Source organism: Centroberyx affinis, unplaced genomic scaffold, assembly GCF_046629955.1.
Source record: "Centroberyx affinis isolate AG114_WGS23_722 - 3 ecotype Tasmania unplaced genomic scaffold, CSIRO-AGI_Caff_v1 ptg004132l_1, whole genome shotgun sequence".
Taxonomy (NCBI): Eukaryota; Metazoa; Chordata; class Actinopteri; order Beryciformes; family Berycidae; genus Centroberyx; species Centroberyx affinis.
In genome coordinates this window covers 214109-230686 of record NW_027281903.1, presented here as the reverse complement: position 1 = coordinate 230686, position 16578 = coordinate 214109, and the positions used below count along the sequence as shown (strand labels likewise).

Genomic DNA, 16578 nt, shown 5'->3' with positions numbered 1-16578 from the left:
ATTACTAACAAAATAGCTGAACCTGAGGGCAGCCTTAATTTCAGAAAAATGTTGATGTTTTTTGGTGAAAGAGGACAAAGGAATAACCAGTAGTAAAAGATGAAATATCACTGAAATAAGTGTTGCTTGGTGAATCATGGTGATGAATCTACAATCAAAACTTCTCTCCTGTACAAAAAGAGAACAACGAATATTAGGGCTAGTCATAACCTGTTAATTGGTTCCCCCCTGTGAAACACACGTTATACGTTAACATTTAGTCTCAGGTACACTTACAGGGATGGACACTTTGGCTGTTTAGGGGATCACACCTGTTGCCTTCTGCTTACAAGACGGTCTCTCTAACTATAAAGCCACACTAGCACCTCAACTTCAACCTGAACGAATCAGCCAAAGAGTGTGCGTGTGTGTGTGTGTGTATGCATATGAGTGCATGGTGAAAGCTCTTTGACCTAACCTATACCCCCCCCTACCCCCCCAACCCCAGGCCTGTCTCAGTTCCACCAGGACCCGGCACCCCAAGTAGTGCCTGTTGGGGGTGCAGCCCGCTTTGAGTGCCAGGTTGAAGGAGTGCCCACACCCGTTATCACCTGGGAAAAGGACCATGTGGCTGTCCCAGAGGAGACAAGGTGAGCTGGCTTTGTGTTGTTGTTGTTGTTGTTGTTGTTGTTGTAGTTTATTTTTTTCAAGATTTTAGTGATTTTGACTCAGAGAATCCATTCATTTCTAATGCAGCTTCTTTTATTTCCTGCTTTTTTTCACCTGTGTTGTCCTAGTCATATCCCTGGCAAAGTGTCCATTATGTCATGCCACAAGACTTGTGCAGCAAAAGAGCAAAGTCGTATAAACAGAGGACACAATAACCTTAAGTCATCTGGAGAAAGTGGTAAAATGTAAGGCGCTCTTAATATGTGTGCACGTGAACATTATCACATACGTTTGTGAGTGTGTGTATAGGCTGATGTTAGTAAATATAATGTGAAGCGCTACAAAACAGGCAAGCCATTGGAGAAATCTGCTGAATCAGGTGGGCTGTGACCCTCCAGCTGCACGTAGCATACATGTGGGTTTACCATCTGGAGTACAGTTCAGAGATAAGGACAGGTTTCCAGTGTGTGTGTGTGTGTGTGTGTGTGTGTGTGTGTGTCTGTGCACATACTGTATGTGTGTGTGAGTGTGCACGTAATAGAGGCAGAAGGTCATGGCCGCCAAAGGCCACTCTACGTTTGCATTTGTTTGTTTTACACCCCCAGCACCCAACCCGCCCCACTCCACCCCACTCTACCAAAACCCCCCCATGGCCATCAAGCAGCTGCATTCTCCTGTGCACAATCCACAGGACGTGACTAACCCACACCACACAACCCCATTGCCACTCCATCTTTCCCTCTATCAGCCCCTTCACTCTTCTCGCTCCTTTCATCCTGCTTTTTATCTTTTCTTTTTTTAAGGCTTTGGTGCTTTTGAAATGTAATTACACACATATCCCTTTTGTCCATCTGCCTACTCATTCTTCCTATTACCTGGTTTTGTAGAAAAACTTCACAGCTCAATCATGAGTTCAGCAGAGTCCATAGGCTGCCTTGTGTATGCATGCATGCTGCTTCAAATCGCACACACACACAGACACACGCACGCACACACACACACACCAGAGTTTCCGTTATATACATTTTGCAGCGGCGGCCCGCCACTGCAAAATTATTGCCGCCGCTGCTTCAGAATTCAGAATCAGTGAATCATAATACCGGTAACGTTACTTCAATAAACGTTGGTAAAATAAGTGCCAACGATGTTTATATAATCTATGTATTAAAATATTCCTGATTGCATTTTCAGATGAGTTTGTTAAAATATTTCTCCAAGAAGACAAAGATGCCTGATGTTGATGAGGAAGATAGTCAGGTAACGTTACTTTAGCTAGGGAGGGGCTCAAGGTTCTTAGCTATGCCCCGAAGTTTTGAAGGAAAGAAATGCCCTCTGGTTCTAAAATATGTAACGTTAGTGGTGGCTACTACAATATTTTAATGTTCTTACTGGTTGCGTGATCAAATGTTTGTGATGTGAGAGAATTATCTAACGTTACTCAAATGTAACCTTATTAGACAAGTAGACAGGCAGGAGTAGTGGAGGCGAGTGGAACAGGAGAGCAGAGTGAAGCAGGAGAGCAGAGTGAAGCAGGAGAGCAGAGTGGAGCAGGAGAGCAGAGTGAAGCAGGAGAGCAGAGTGAAGCAGGAGAGCAGAAGAGCAGAGTGAAGCAGGAGAGCAGAGTGAAGCAGGAGAGCAGAGTGAAGCAGGAGAGCAGAGTGGAGCAGGAGAGCAGAAGAGCAGAGTGAAGCAGGAGAGCAGAGTAAAGCAGGAGAGCAGAGTGAAGCAGGAGAGCAGAGTGAAGCAGGAGAGCAGAAGAGCAGAGTGAAGCAGGAGAGCAGAGTGAAGCAGGAGAGCAGAGTGAAGCAGGAGAGCAGAGTGAAGCAGGAGAGCAGAGTGGAGCAGGAGAGCAGAGTGAAGCAGGAGAGCAGAGTGAAGCAGGAGAGCAGAAGAGCAGAGTGAAGCAGGAGAGCAGAGTGAAGCAGGAGAGCAGGGTGGAGCAGGAGAGCAGAGTGGAGCAGGAGAGCAGAGTGAAGCAGGAGAGCAGAGTGAAGCAGGAGAGCAGAGTGGAGCAGGAGAGCAGAGTGAAGCAGGAGAGCAGAGTGAAGCAGGAGAGCAGAGTGGAGCAGGAGAGCAGAGTAAAGCAGGAGAGCAGAGTGGAGCAGGAGAGCAGAGTGAAGCAGGAGAGCAGAAGAGCAGAGTGAAGCAGGAGAGCAGAGTGAAGCAGGAGAGCAGAAGAGCAGAGTGAAGCAGGAGAGCAGAGTGAAGTAGGAGAGCAGAGTGGAGCAGGAGAGCAGAGTGGAGCAGGAGAGCAGAAGAGCAGAGTGGAGCAGGAGAGCAGAGTGGAGCAGGAGAGCAGAAGAGCAGAGTGGAGCAGGAGAGCAGAGTGGAGCAGGAGAGCAGAAGAGCAGAGTGGAGCAGGAGAGCAGAGTGGAGCAGGAGAGCAGAAGAGCAGAGTGGAGCAGGAGAGCAGAGTGAAGCAGGAGAGCAGAAGAGCAGAGTGAAGCAGGAGAGCAGAGTGAAGCAGGAGAGCAGAAGAGCAGAGTGAAGCAGGAGAGCAGAGTGAAGTAGGAGAGCAGGGTGGAGCAGGAGAGCAGAGTGGAGCAGGAGAGCAGAGTGGAGCAGGAGAGCAGAGTGAAGCAGGAGAGCAGGGTGGAGCAGGAGAGCAGAGTGGAGCAGGAGAGCAGAGTGAAGCAGGAGAGCAGGAGAGCAGGGTGGAGCAGGAGAGCAGAGTGAAGCAGGAGAGCAGAGTGGAGCAGGAGAGCAGAGTGGAGCAGGAGAGCAGAGTGGAGCAGGAGAGCAGAGTGAAGCAGGGTGGAGCAGGAGAGCAGGAGAGCAGGGTGGAGCAGGAGAGCAGGGTGGAGCAGGAGAGCAGAGTGAAGCAGGAGAGGGCAGAAAGAGAGGAGAGTGGAGGAGGACAGGTGAGAGGAGAGAAAACCAAGACTAAGCATTGACATATTTACATTGTAAATATATAACATATATATCAAACATATTTACATTGTAAATATGTCAATACATATGTTCTAAAGTCAAGTGTCACTTTATTTCATATTTTTTTATTACCTATTGATATTCACTCTGACTGCCGGCGTACTACGCGCGCGCACCACCCAGGTACAACAAAACCCTTTCCCCCCGCTGCTAAAAAAATCCTAGAGGAAACACTGCACACACACACGCAAACAGACAGATGGAGTGAAAGACTTGTTTGTGATAATCATGTGTTCTGTTTCAGTAATTGCACAGAGGCCAAGGGTTTTCACATGACGCCTATTCCTTCTAGCTTTGCTGGGTTTTATCTGTATCTAATTGTGAGTGGAGTGCAACAACACAGTGGTTATTACCCGCTCTTCTGAATTCTGTGGTTGAATTACTAGAGGATCCAAACACCCACCCCTCTCTCTCTGTGCAAGGTTTTGTCATTTCAATCACTCCTGGTATTTAGCACAAATAAACTGTATCAGAAGTGTATCAAGATTGCTAAAATTGAACCCGACTGTAGCTCATTTAAGGGGGAGACAATGAGATTTAATCTAGATATTCTTCTATGAATAAATACCAAGAGGCCATTATTTTAGCACTTTAAGCATGAACCTGGGAACCTTCGGGCTACTATTTTCCACATTTTAGAATAATAGTAAAGACATCAAAACTATGAAATAACACAAATGGAATTATGCAGTGACCAAAAAAGTGTTAAACAAATCCAAACTATCTTACATTTCAGATTCTTTAAAGCAGCCAGTCTTTGCCTTGATGGAAAGGCAAAGGCTTTGAAAAGAAATTCATACATAGGCATCAACTTCACTATTTATATTTGTCTAAAAAACAAATTCCAAGCATTTAAACATAAGGCTTTAAGATAATGAAAAACAGTACATTCAATCAGGTCAGGTGTGTCTAAACTTTTTACTGGTAGTGTATATCATATATTGTGTGTATATATATATATATATATGTATATATATATACACTATCGAATCTCAAATAGATAATATCATATAATAGAATCAAATATTCTACCGAGATTCTGATATTCTGAATTTGAAATTGAAACATTCCACCAATGCTTATTCAAAATATGAAACATACATTCACATGCACATACATGCACATGCACATGCACTTGCACATGCATGTATTTAGGTATGTAACAACGCAATAGGTAATAACACCGCATTATGTAATAACTCGACAAAATGTAATAAATTTTCACTTCATTATGTAATAACACCCGCATGTTGTAATAATCTGCTGCATTTTGTAATACACAGCCTGAACGCAATATGTAATAAATTTCCCCGTATTTTGTAATAAATTATTACATATTGCGGTGGTTATTACAAAATACGGGAGTTGCACTTTTTTTTCGATGAAAATGTAATAATATGGTGCATTATGTAATAACCAACCAAAATGGATGTCTTCATTCATAAAAATCGTTATAACATTATAACAACAATGTTTATTTTATCACTGTATTCCTTAGCTTAATAGAAACTGTACTTGAGGGTTCATAGTATTTAAGTAATTAAGTGAAAAATAACCACAGCATATAGCCTTTCAAAAACTACTTATCAAGTAGCCACGATAGAAAGAACCATAGATGGTTATTACATAATGCACTGTATTATTATATTTTCATCATAAAAAAAGTGCAACTCCCGGATAATAATAATATGTAATAATTCATTACAAAATGCAGGGAAATTTATTACATATTGTGTTCAGGCTGTGTATTACAAAATGCGGCAGATTATTACAAAATGCGGGTGTTATTACATAATGAAGTGAAAATTTATTACATTTTGTCGAGTTATTACATAATGCACATACATAATGCTGCTCTGAATCTTTCATTACACATTCACAAAACTATATCTGTTTGCTCTGATTTTTTTTTGCAACCTCACATTTGAAATCATTTGTCCACAAATGTTATTTACACATTCACAAAATATTGTTTCCAACTACAGATCTTTTCTACACATTTACACATTATTTGTGTTTGCTTAAATCTTTTTTACATTCACACATTCAAATACATTCATGCAAAATGTTTTCACATGTTCACAAATGGTGATATACAACTGCAAGTCTCAAATTATTTGCAAAAATCATTTCACAAGCTCGGAATCTTTTTTACAAGCTCAAAATCTTTTTGACTCTTTACTGAGCCCATATAGAGTCAGTTAAACAGTGCCTTGAGTTTTAAAAGAACTCCTCAATATGAAGCTTGTATGGTACTACACCTAGAGGAAAAAAAAAGAGTATGCACACAGCCACAGCCATCCAAAATGGCAGTGCTCTCTCTGGCACACAAAATACTCTATATATTCTCATTTATTGGGCCACTTAAAGGTACTGACATTTTACTGTGACTCTACTAACCCTGGCGCCTTGGAATTTGTCTGCAGCCTTATTGCACAGGACTGAGTGCTAATGGCTGCCATAGCCCTGTATGACCCTCAAACAGCTCACTGCTTATAAGGTCTTATTGGTGGGATGTGGCTCTCCCACCCCAGCCGCTGTTAATGGCCTCTCACAAAGATGAGCAAAAGGATGGGTGGTACATCACTGGCTTTTTTCTCACTCTGTTCTCTCTCTCTCTGTTCGCTCTCCCGCTCGCTGTCTCACTTCCTTTCCTCGCTATTACCCCTCTCTCCTTCTGTCTCTTTCTCTTCTCTGTTCCCCCTTCTCCATCTCTGTTTCTCTAGCTCATCTATCCCCTCCCTCCCAATCTTCCTTTCAATCTATTCCTTTCCCTATCCTCCTTTGTTTTCTCTCTTCTCTGCCCCCCTTTACTCTCTCTCTCTCTCTGGCTCCTGCTTCCTCTCCTCCATTGCCCTTTCTTTTTCCCCTCCCTCTCACTCCCTTCCTCCCTCTGGGCTATCACTGATCATATTTTGGTGGGATTAATAGGCTATGATAGAGGCTGTAAGAGGTTGTGGGATGGCAGTTGAATGCCAGGCCCTGGGGGGAGAAGCCTCCAGACTGTGAGTGATAGAGTGTCCGGAACATGACCTCCAGAGGAGAGGGAAGAAACTGAGGGATGTGGGTGAAAGGCAGAGCACCCGCGAGATAAAATGCATACATTGCAACCATTGTTTTTGAAATACTGTTTTTTTGGGGGGGATACTGTGATGCACAAGTCCCTCTCTCTCTCTCTCTCTCTCTCTCTCTCTCTCTCTCTCTCTCTCTCTCTCTCTCTCTCTCTCTCTCTCTCTCTCCCTCTCTCTCTCTGTGACCCAGATTGAGAGCTAATTTTTGTCCAGTAAACAACCTTCTCCTTTCTTTTCCTGCCTTTTCATTTTCAGTCCATTTTTTGAGTTGAGTATTGGTTGTACTCAATGGTCTCCCCCCTGAATGAATGAGGAAGGAGGTCTGTGAGGACACGGGACGTCTCATACAGAGCTGATCAGCGAGATATTTGATGCCGCACAGCACTAAGCCCTTTATCCATATTTTTTCTATGTCTCATTCTCCTCCTTTCCTTGTCTTCTCCTTCAGTCACCTTTTTTTTTCCTGTGTGCGACAGGTTCATTTCCCTCCCTAATGGGGTGCTCCAGATTCTGGGGGTTACCAAGGAGGATGAGGGCGCCTACCGCTGTGTCGCGTCCAACTCCGCCAGGAAGCACTTCAGCCGCGAAGCCAGCCTCACCGTCGCAACAGGTGGGGTCCGCTGCAGTGTTTACAGTGTTTGGATAGGCAGAGAAAGTCTTGCTGGTACTGGTTGGGATGTGTGATAGATGACTGCTCCAGTGGGACGTGGTGGGGCTCTGCTTAAAGCAAATACAATTTGCGATTTATTTGTGCTCGATTTGTGTTTGAAATATCTTCCAAACAGCTTCTTAAATTAGGAGTGTTTTCTGCCATGATGCCGCTAGTAGAAGTATTCTAGTGCTGCTAGTAGAAGTATTGCAAGAGCAACAGAGAATGAGAGTCTGTGGAGCCAAGGTGGAGTGAGGAGTCACGTTCAGTTCATTTGACTGATGGAAAAACTGATGTTTTTTGATGCATTCAGTGGGCAGGTAGGGACTCTAAATATTTGACAATCGACTGAAATTTGAATCTTGAAATTCGTTCTGACAGCCTTAGCACTGACCTTCTTAATGGTTTCTGGGTGAAAATCCACTGGTGAATATGAACACTCAGTTTGCAGAAGTAGAGGGGGCCACATCAATCACTTGAGCCCCTCAGTCATCGCTCTCAGTGTGTATTATAATGTGGCTTTGGGATCCCACCTGGTCTGCTGAGAGTAATTCTCAGTGTCAAGAGAGTCCCACTGTACTCCCTTTTCACACTAGAGGGAGGGTGATCCAAGTGACCTAAATAGCTATCAAGCTATTTCGAGGCCATCCTGTTCTTCAATTTTTGAATAGTTAATTATTTCCATTTTTTTTTTTTTAAATCTAATTTAGGTGTGTACCAGTCTAGCCTTAGGCCTGGCCATAACACCATCTCGGCTGTGTCATTAGTAGTACATTATAGTGTGAATTTTGTTGACAACTATCACCTTTATGCTGCCTTATCTGTCGAAAGTACTTCATACTGATAACCATGCTCTTTTGTTACAGTTATTGTCTGATATTGATTTTGAATATCTATACTCTTAGTTGCCTAAAAACATTCTTCCAGCCTTGACACAATCCCTATGGGGGTTTCAGTGGATTGTTTTTTCAGCATCATGTCTGCCAGAATTCACGTCTATGTGCTGCACTATTTTTCATAGATATTGGGTTGCTAATGAACAATTACAAATTACGTCTATGCAGATGACACCATCATGTAGCCTAAGAATTGTTTCTACTCAAAAAATATTAGTTTATCCAAATGTAGCATTTCATGTTTTTCTGTAGATAGTATGAAACTAGAGTAATTACAGCATATCTTTTAGAATTCTGATTGAAGAAATAGAAAATAAAATGCAGGTGAGAATAGAGGACAAAATAATTTAGACAGCTGTTGGAAAGAGATTAGTGCCAGCAGAGATAGTATTTGAATTGCATACAGTTGTATTTGCCATGCTCAGATTGAACATATTTGTTGAATAAATTAATTAAAAATGTAATTTGTAAGACACAATTTGAAATTTAATGCAATGGCTTGAAATTGAATATGATTTTAATTTAATTTAACTTTTAGGTATAACTTCAAATTTGGTTTTCCCAATTGACATTCAGTTTTCCTATTTCCAATTTCCTATATTTCTAATTATTTTTAATCTCTGAGTGTTGACATTAAGGCAGTCACCTCCTCCAAGCCTGCCAACAGTGAGCCAACAGTCTGTGCTTAACCAACCACAAGCCATGTGGCCCTGTGCCTTGTTCCTCTCCTCAGCGAATGATACAGTCTTATTCTTCCCACTTGGTGAAAGAGTGGCAAATTGTTCAGCGGTTCAATTCAGTGGTTCAGTATGGGCCTAATAATTTAAAATGTATGTAATTCAAATACAATCTCTGCTGGCACTAATCTCTTTCTATGCTGTTAGGTAAGTGCTGGTCGGTGGGGAAAACATTTACATGTTTGCAGGATTGTCTGTTGTAACACCTCTCGACAAAGTTTATCATAGTGCCTTAAACTGCACCGCTGCAAATGTTGCACACATCACAGTGAGTTATATCAGAGGAATGTCTCTTCCTACAAGGTGAGCGCAACATAGCCTTTGTTTTTCTGTCATTTTCCTGGCATTACTACAAGGATTACTGCACACCCTGACGGCACAGAACAACAAAATACCAAACAAGAGTGCTTCAAAATGTCATGTATCAACACAGATCAGCATGACAGGAAAGCAGGGAAAGTGCTACAGGAAAGGTGATGTCTATTATGCACCTTTCAAATGAAATTCTCTCTGACAAATAAAATAAATAAATCATACTATTTTCACAATACAAAATAGCGATAACTGAAAAAAGTCCGAAATTTGCTTTTTTTTCTCTAATTAAGTGCAATGATTTTATTCCCTTTTTGTTGAAATATAATTTGGCATTGTGTAGTATGTTTTTAATGTTATGTGCAAAGTGCACAAAGCATTGTTCTCAATGGGGTCAAATCAAATCAAATACTGTGCATAAATGCACTCTTGTCCCTCTTGTGCATAAAATATTCACAAAATGTCTTTGAACATGTGCATGTGAATATGTGGATGGCAGCATACGCCCCTTCTCCCTTTGGTCAAAATTGCATAAAAAGTGTTACTGCGAACTACAAGGTGTTACATGAGTGAATTACACTGTACAGTCAATTAGTCAACAACAATGTGAGGTGTTCATCATTAGGGAGCCCACATTAAAGCCATGCCACATTATCAAGCTCTCTCACTAGCTACTGGAGAGATCAGTCAATTTTAATTGGCCGCTGTGTGGAAACCATTGTGTCTTTTTTGTGAGGCACAGCTTTCGTGTCTTTTGAGAGAGAGAATCAGAGAGAGAAAGAGAGAGAGAGAGAAATAAAAAAAGAAAGGGTAACAGAGAGGGAGAGAGAAACAGACAAATTGAGTGAAAGCAGAAGGGAGACAGAGACTGACTTTTGACATTCTTTAATTAAACATCATCAATCCACAGAGCAAATGAGACATCCCCAATTCACAATAAATAAATAATGAAAAACACCCATTCACATCCATATCCCAAGGCACACACCTCACACACCCACTTCACCATGCGCACACACACACCCGCACACATGCACACACATAAAAAATAGCTAAATCTATCATTACTAAATTATTAAACTGGCAGTAAATACAGAAAAAAAAAAAATTTGTAGTTATGAATTTAAAATCAACCATAAACAAACTAAAGCAGGTATGCTTTTTGTAAATATGATTGATTGTATTAGTGTGAATATAGTAATATTATAATAAAGTGTTTGCTGCCAGGACCCATGTAGAATCCTCCAATGCAGATCACCTGATCTCTAGACAAAGGAGGCTCCTAAAGCACTGTCCATCTAAACCTTATGCTCCCTAGAAACTTCTGCCACTGATGTTACTTAACACAGTGGAGAGCCTTAACGTTTCTGGTCTTAAAACTTGCAGCATAGAAGCCCTTCCCCCTTCCCCCCTAACTCCTCAAAGCTCCCCAGGCTCAGTGTCAAAGGTCAGCAGCCACTCACTCTCCTCTCGCCAGTCCCTTGTCCTGCCTGACACAGTCACAGAGGGAAACTGGGGAGGTTCCTCCCCCCATGGCTGATCGAAAGACTCCAGCACTGGGCCAGGCAGTGAGTCGAGCACCTCTCCTTTCAGCCTCTCCAGCAGTCTCAGTGATGCTATACCAGTCTGCTGTGCTAGCTCCTTAAGGGTCTTCCACCTCTCTGTCTCCAGCTGCCTCATGGGGCCAAGTGTGGTAACATCACTCCTCATGATGTGTAGCCTCACAGCACACACTGGAATGAGTGGGATGTGAAAGATTGTCTCTTCCCACAGTCCAGGCTCTATGCACTCCACTCATGTAGACTCAAACAAATACCAGTCTGTCCAGTCTCATCAGAAAGAACTGGCAGTCCAACCCTGATCCACCAACCCTCAGATCCCCCCCAGCAGATGTCTTGGCAGTCCAGATGTTTCTGAGCTGCCTGGAGTCTAAAAGCCACTGTCCTACTCTCCAGTTTCATCAGCCCTTGCCTTGCCTCATGCACTGGCAGGACTGCAGCTTTAAGGCAGTGGTGTCCAGACCAAAAAAAGTCCACCAATTTTCTCTGTAAACTTTGTTGGAGGCCTCCAGGAGGGCCCAGAACAGCCTGTCAGAATGGCTCACAGTCACTTTAGAGTCCAATGACTGCGGAAATCCCTCCTCTTTGACCCAACCCTCCTGACACCCAAGATCTTCAGCCTTACTACCTTTGGATGAAGTCTCCACTTCCCATATTGGGGATTGAGACCCAGATTACTGCTGGCTTTCATTCTAGCCATCTAATATGGACTGATTTAGACTTGGGACACCACTGCCGTAGCCCATGGTAGAGCGGCACCACCTCCATTGCCCCCAACTGAGAGGTCATGTTGGCCTGACAACTCCAAACAAACCCCCTCTTGACACTCCAAACCTAAACTAAACCACTGTGTTTCAATAATACCCCCCAGGTTGTGTGGAGCGCACTGGACACACAACCAGACCAAATCAACATAAGTTTACCCTGTGGACAAGGCAAGGAAGTAGAGATGAAGATTTATCTGTGTATCTACTGGCAGCCTGCACAAATACACATTCCATACACAGAACTTGCATGTACACACACACACTCTCTCTCTCACACACACACACACACACACATACAACAGTTAATACATTACCATTTGGACACACATTTGGCACATACAGAACATACTTGGAAATTAAGTGGAGGAAGTGCAGTTTTTTTATTTTCACACCTCCAATTATAAGGGAGGCTGATGCACCAAGCCTATTTTCCCTCGGTGGTCTTGCTGCTGCCGCGGAACCCTGGGAGGAAGCCACTCAAGGCTCTTTTATGAGCCCTTACATGAAACAGATGTCAGATCCAATGCCATCACTTTACTCGCCTCCACTTCAGAGCTCTATGAATAGAATACCTCAACATCCATGGCTACACTTTGACCGATTGATGCTGAGTGCATCAAGTTCACTTCTTTGGCTTGAGAACCTGGAGAAAATATGAAACATTCAGTTGCCCTCCCCTCTCTTTTGATGTGCCTTACACACCACCCACACCCTTCATACCCGCAGAAGACCCCTATGAAGGCGCACCCTGCAGTGCAGTCCTTGCAAAGGCAGACTGACCCACTTAAAGCCTCATGCATAACCAAGCAGTGCCGTATGTAATCTCAATGATTAATTTATAACGTGTTTACAGAATCCCGGGCCGCATTCTGGGGATCATTAGCATTATGCGCTGCTGAGACAGCCTTGGCTGAGCCGGGCTGCAGTGGCGCAAGGCCCTCTGACACCATTGGTACTTTGGGAACTCACGCACAGTGTCTCCAAGAAAAATGAATTATATCCTTATCTAGAGGAGACGTGCCTCAGCTCTAAAAGTAAGCCTTTGCCTTTTCTCTCACAGAGGCATTCTTTATTTCCCATCCTCTTTCTTTCCCTCTCCTTTCTTCGGGAAACACCACCTCCTCCCTCTGTCTCTTCCTTTTCCTCACTTTTCTTCTCTCCCCTCAGTGAGTCCTTCTCCACAGTCAGTGGTTCCTAAGTGGTTTGGTGTATCTGCTCTCCGTTAGTGAAGGGCATTGTGGGATGTGTCTAGCATCCTGCCGCTGCCTGTCTTGCAGCCTTTGTCTCTGCCAGTCTTCTCTTTGGTGCTGCAAAGGCTGCCACAAATACTAGGCAGCATTTTGACCAAATGCAAAGGAGTAATTTGCTTAAAAAGTCAGAAATTGAGCATCAAAGCTTTCAAATACCCTAGGGAAAGACAATTTACCCTTTTTATTTTATTTTATTTATAAACATTATAAAAATCATTTCAGCCATATGTTAAGATATGTTTTCACAGTTAACATGAATAAAACATTTTATTGACCAAAATTTCACATGGGACCTTATTATATGTATACTATACTATACTATACTATACTATACTATACTATACTATACTATATACTCTCTCTTTCTCTGTCCCTCTTTCTTTCTCTGATTTTCATATATCTCGTACTATATGTTCACTTGTTCACAGTCTGTAATATTACATCAACAACATGCATTTTGTCTCATTTGATGAGCTTCATCCTTGCTGTAGGCAATAGCAGTATTGACCATCTCCATTGCCACAAACATGTTTACATCATGGCCTGTGTCCAGGGCAAAGGATACTGTTGTGTCAGTGTCAGCTGATCTGTCTGGCCTGAGGTCAGTGCTCCTGCTAAGAGATGAGATGATGATGATGAGATGAGATGTTGTCCATAGAGGATAGGATGGGGTTTACCCCTGTCTGGATGTCATTTGTATAGGTCAAGGCTAGTCAGTGTTTATATTTATATACACTTAATCTATGTCACAGTAGGCAGTGGACACTCACTTAAAGATGGTAAAAGAAAATTTTGGGGGAAAAAAATACTGGACACCACACATCCAAAGGACACTTAACTATATATATTATTGCAGTATACATGGTGGCACTCCATTGAGGAAAGCAAGCATCATTAGTGTCATCAGAAATCGTGATGAGCCTTGATCAGAAACCTCAGAAAGCTTGTCTATTCAAGTTATCCATCTCCGTCTTTGTACTGTAATTGACAGATGGCAGTCATGAGTCATGGACCCAGGGAACAAGTTAAACCATTGTATTGTAATAAAATATGGACATCAATGATAATACCATCCAAATTTGTTAAATTCCTGAAAATGTACTTGTGTAAGGTTTGTAAGGTAAGGTTTTTGACTGATAAAATGCGCAAAATAATTATTTTATTCTGGGTAGTGCAAGTTAATTGTATACTGAGTAACCAGAGAAAAAATGTAGAGGCAGTTGTTGATATTACATATTCGTCACGTTATGTTGTGTCATGCTGTGCTGAATTGTGGTGTCTACAGTGGGCAGCTTGTTCAAATTTAAAAAAGAGATGGTGAATAAATAAATGACTTTCTTCCCATAGAGTTTTCCTGAAATATGTAATAAATAAAGGTGATGCTTCTAACAATTTGTGCAACGAGGGCTGCCATTCTCTATTTTCCCCTCATCTTATTAACCTTAATTTATTCAATGAAAAGTTTTGCTGAGCATGCATGCTCTTTTTCCAGATACACCCTGCCTCGCATTCATACAGTTACACCCATGGGAGCCTGGAAGCTACCCAGTACACCCACAATCAGCGACTGTTGGCCATGTTGGACCGCCACTGGAGCAAGTGGGGGTTAAATGAGGAAATGTTGATCACACATCAACAGTAGTTGATGAGGGAGGGGATAGCGTTACTCATCCCTCGGGCTGGGGATTCAAATTGGCAATTTTCCAGTTACAAGCACACATCTCTAACATTTAGGCAACCACAAACCCAAATTACAAATTTGTTTTTCTGTTTATAGGCTCTACACAAGCCCTGAACAAAGTAGTGATTGTGGCACCACCTCAGAATGCCTCGGTGGTGCTGGGCCGTCCTGCTGTGATGGAGTGTATGGCACAAGGCCAGCCGAAACCTCTGGTATCCTGGAGCAGGCAAGGTAAAGCTACCAAACACACTTTATTTTCCCTCTCTAGTTCTCACCCTGTCTATCTCACTCACTGTTTCTATCTGTCGCTCTCTTTCAATATCTCTGTCTCTCACCCACAAAGACAGACCATCAACACTGCAATATCAGATTTGCATACTTGGGAGCATTAATATGGCCTTTCTCTCACTGACCTTGGAGATAATAGCTGTCTCTTCTCGGCTCTTCCTCCATTATTCTTTAGTGTTGTGAGCCATGCTTTACATGAGATAAGCTTTGATTGCTGGAACATTGAGTGGTTCTGTGATATTTGTCAATTTGATTCTTTCGCACCTCCGATGCTTTGACACACACACTTGTAAACAACGCGGCCCTAGTGAGAATGAAGGCATGTGAAACTGTCGGAATTCCCTTCTCCTGCTGTCAGATTTGGCAATGTCTCCTCAGTTGTCTTGGAGAGTCGAGGAGCAACGTGCCAATATAGAAACATCCTTGAACCCAGACTGGAATGTCACAGAGCCACCTGCTGGTCAGACTGTGGGATCACTCAGGCCGAATCACCTGCCGCTGACACACTGCTGCCTCTGTCCTTTGTGCTGTTTCTCAGGCAACTGAAAGCCTGGGAAATGATCTCCAATTTTCTTAAGGCCAATCTCACTTTCATCACTATCATACCTGATCTCTGAGACAGTCCTTTGTTCCTTTCCACTCTGATCAGATGGAAAGCCCATTTCCACTGATGTGGTCGTCCTGGAAACGAATCTGGTGATCCGGGACACTAGGCGTCACCATGCCGGCGTCTATGTCTGCCGGGCCAACAAACCCAAGACCAGAGAGTTTGTCATTGCTGCTGCTGAGCTGCATGTGCCTGGTAAGACTCATATTGATGAGGCATCTCTGAGACTAGTTTGCTCATAAGTCACAGAGCAAGTTTATCTTGAAGTTCCCATGGTAATGGAAAACCTGTAAAACTCAAAGAGTTTTAAAATTTTGTCTTAGAGGACTGAGAAAGTTATGGAAAATCATACATATGCAAAAAGCTTTGGAAATGTCATAGACATTCATTCATAATCTGCTTTTTAACTACCAGGTAAAGAGGGTTGTTTAGTCATGTTTCCTCTAGAACAAACTCAAAACAACATCTGTTAAATCAGATCGTGCCTCTCCTCTGCTGATCTGAAAAAATAGATACTTAATAGTTTTCAAGCCAAAATACTCATTCTTTTTATTTTGTAGTGTAGGTATAATCAGTGTCCCTTATAAGTCAGAGCTTTCTTCTCCCTCCTTCCATCAGCCCCTCCGGTGATTCTCCAGCCCCCAGAGACGGTGTCCCTCTCCCGGGGAAACACGGCCAGGTTTGTGTGCAACAGCTCTGGGGAACCTCCCCCGGTGCTGCACTGGCTGAAGAACGGCCAGCCCATCAAGTCTTACAGGCGGGTGAAGACCCAGAGCCCCGGGGTCCTGCTCATCAACCAACTGGCACTGGAGGACGCGGGCTACTACCAGTGCATCGCGGACAACAGCCTGGGCACGGCCTGCGCCACCGCCAAGCTGACAGTGATCGTGAGGGAGGGTCTGCCCAGCCCTCCTCGCCACCTGTCCGCCGCGCCTTACTCCAGCACCACCGCCCTGCTCACCTGGGACAAACCCGAGCACAACGCCGACCAGATCATCGGCTACTCCGTGCACTGCCAACGCGCCGCAGGTGCGTCTGTGTGCGAGTGTGTGCCTTTATGCCCGCATGCATATCGTCGCTGTCGGGAGAAAACCTTGTAACTCTGATTACTTGATTTTCATTTTTTAACTTTAATTAAAGGGTCACATGCTCCTCTATAGGTTGAGATAATTCTACAAC

The 16578-nt window shown here is 43.2% G+C and overlaps 1 protein-coding gene across 1 annotated transcript in view; it reads left to right on the top strand.

Annotated features, from left to right (window-relative positions):
- Positions 1-487: 487 nt before the first annotated feature.
- Positions 488-16578, top strand: part of igdcc4 (immunoglobulin superfamily, DCC subclass, member 4) — a gene marked incomplete at its 5' end in the record, with an annotated part of 30760 nt that continues 14669 nt past the window's right edge. The window contains 5 exons of the mRNA XM_071542600.1: positions 488-629; positions 7130-7263; positions 14601-14735; positions 15442-15594; positions 16018-16428. Coding sequence (XP_071398701.1) covers positions 488-629; positions 7130-7263; positions 14601-14735; positions 15442-15594; positions 16018-16428 — 975 coding nt within the window. The remainder of the gene's footprint in view (positions 630-7129; positions 7264-14600; positions 14736-15441; positions 15595-16017; positions 16429-16578) is intronic.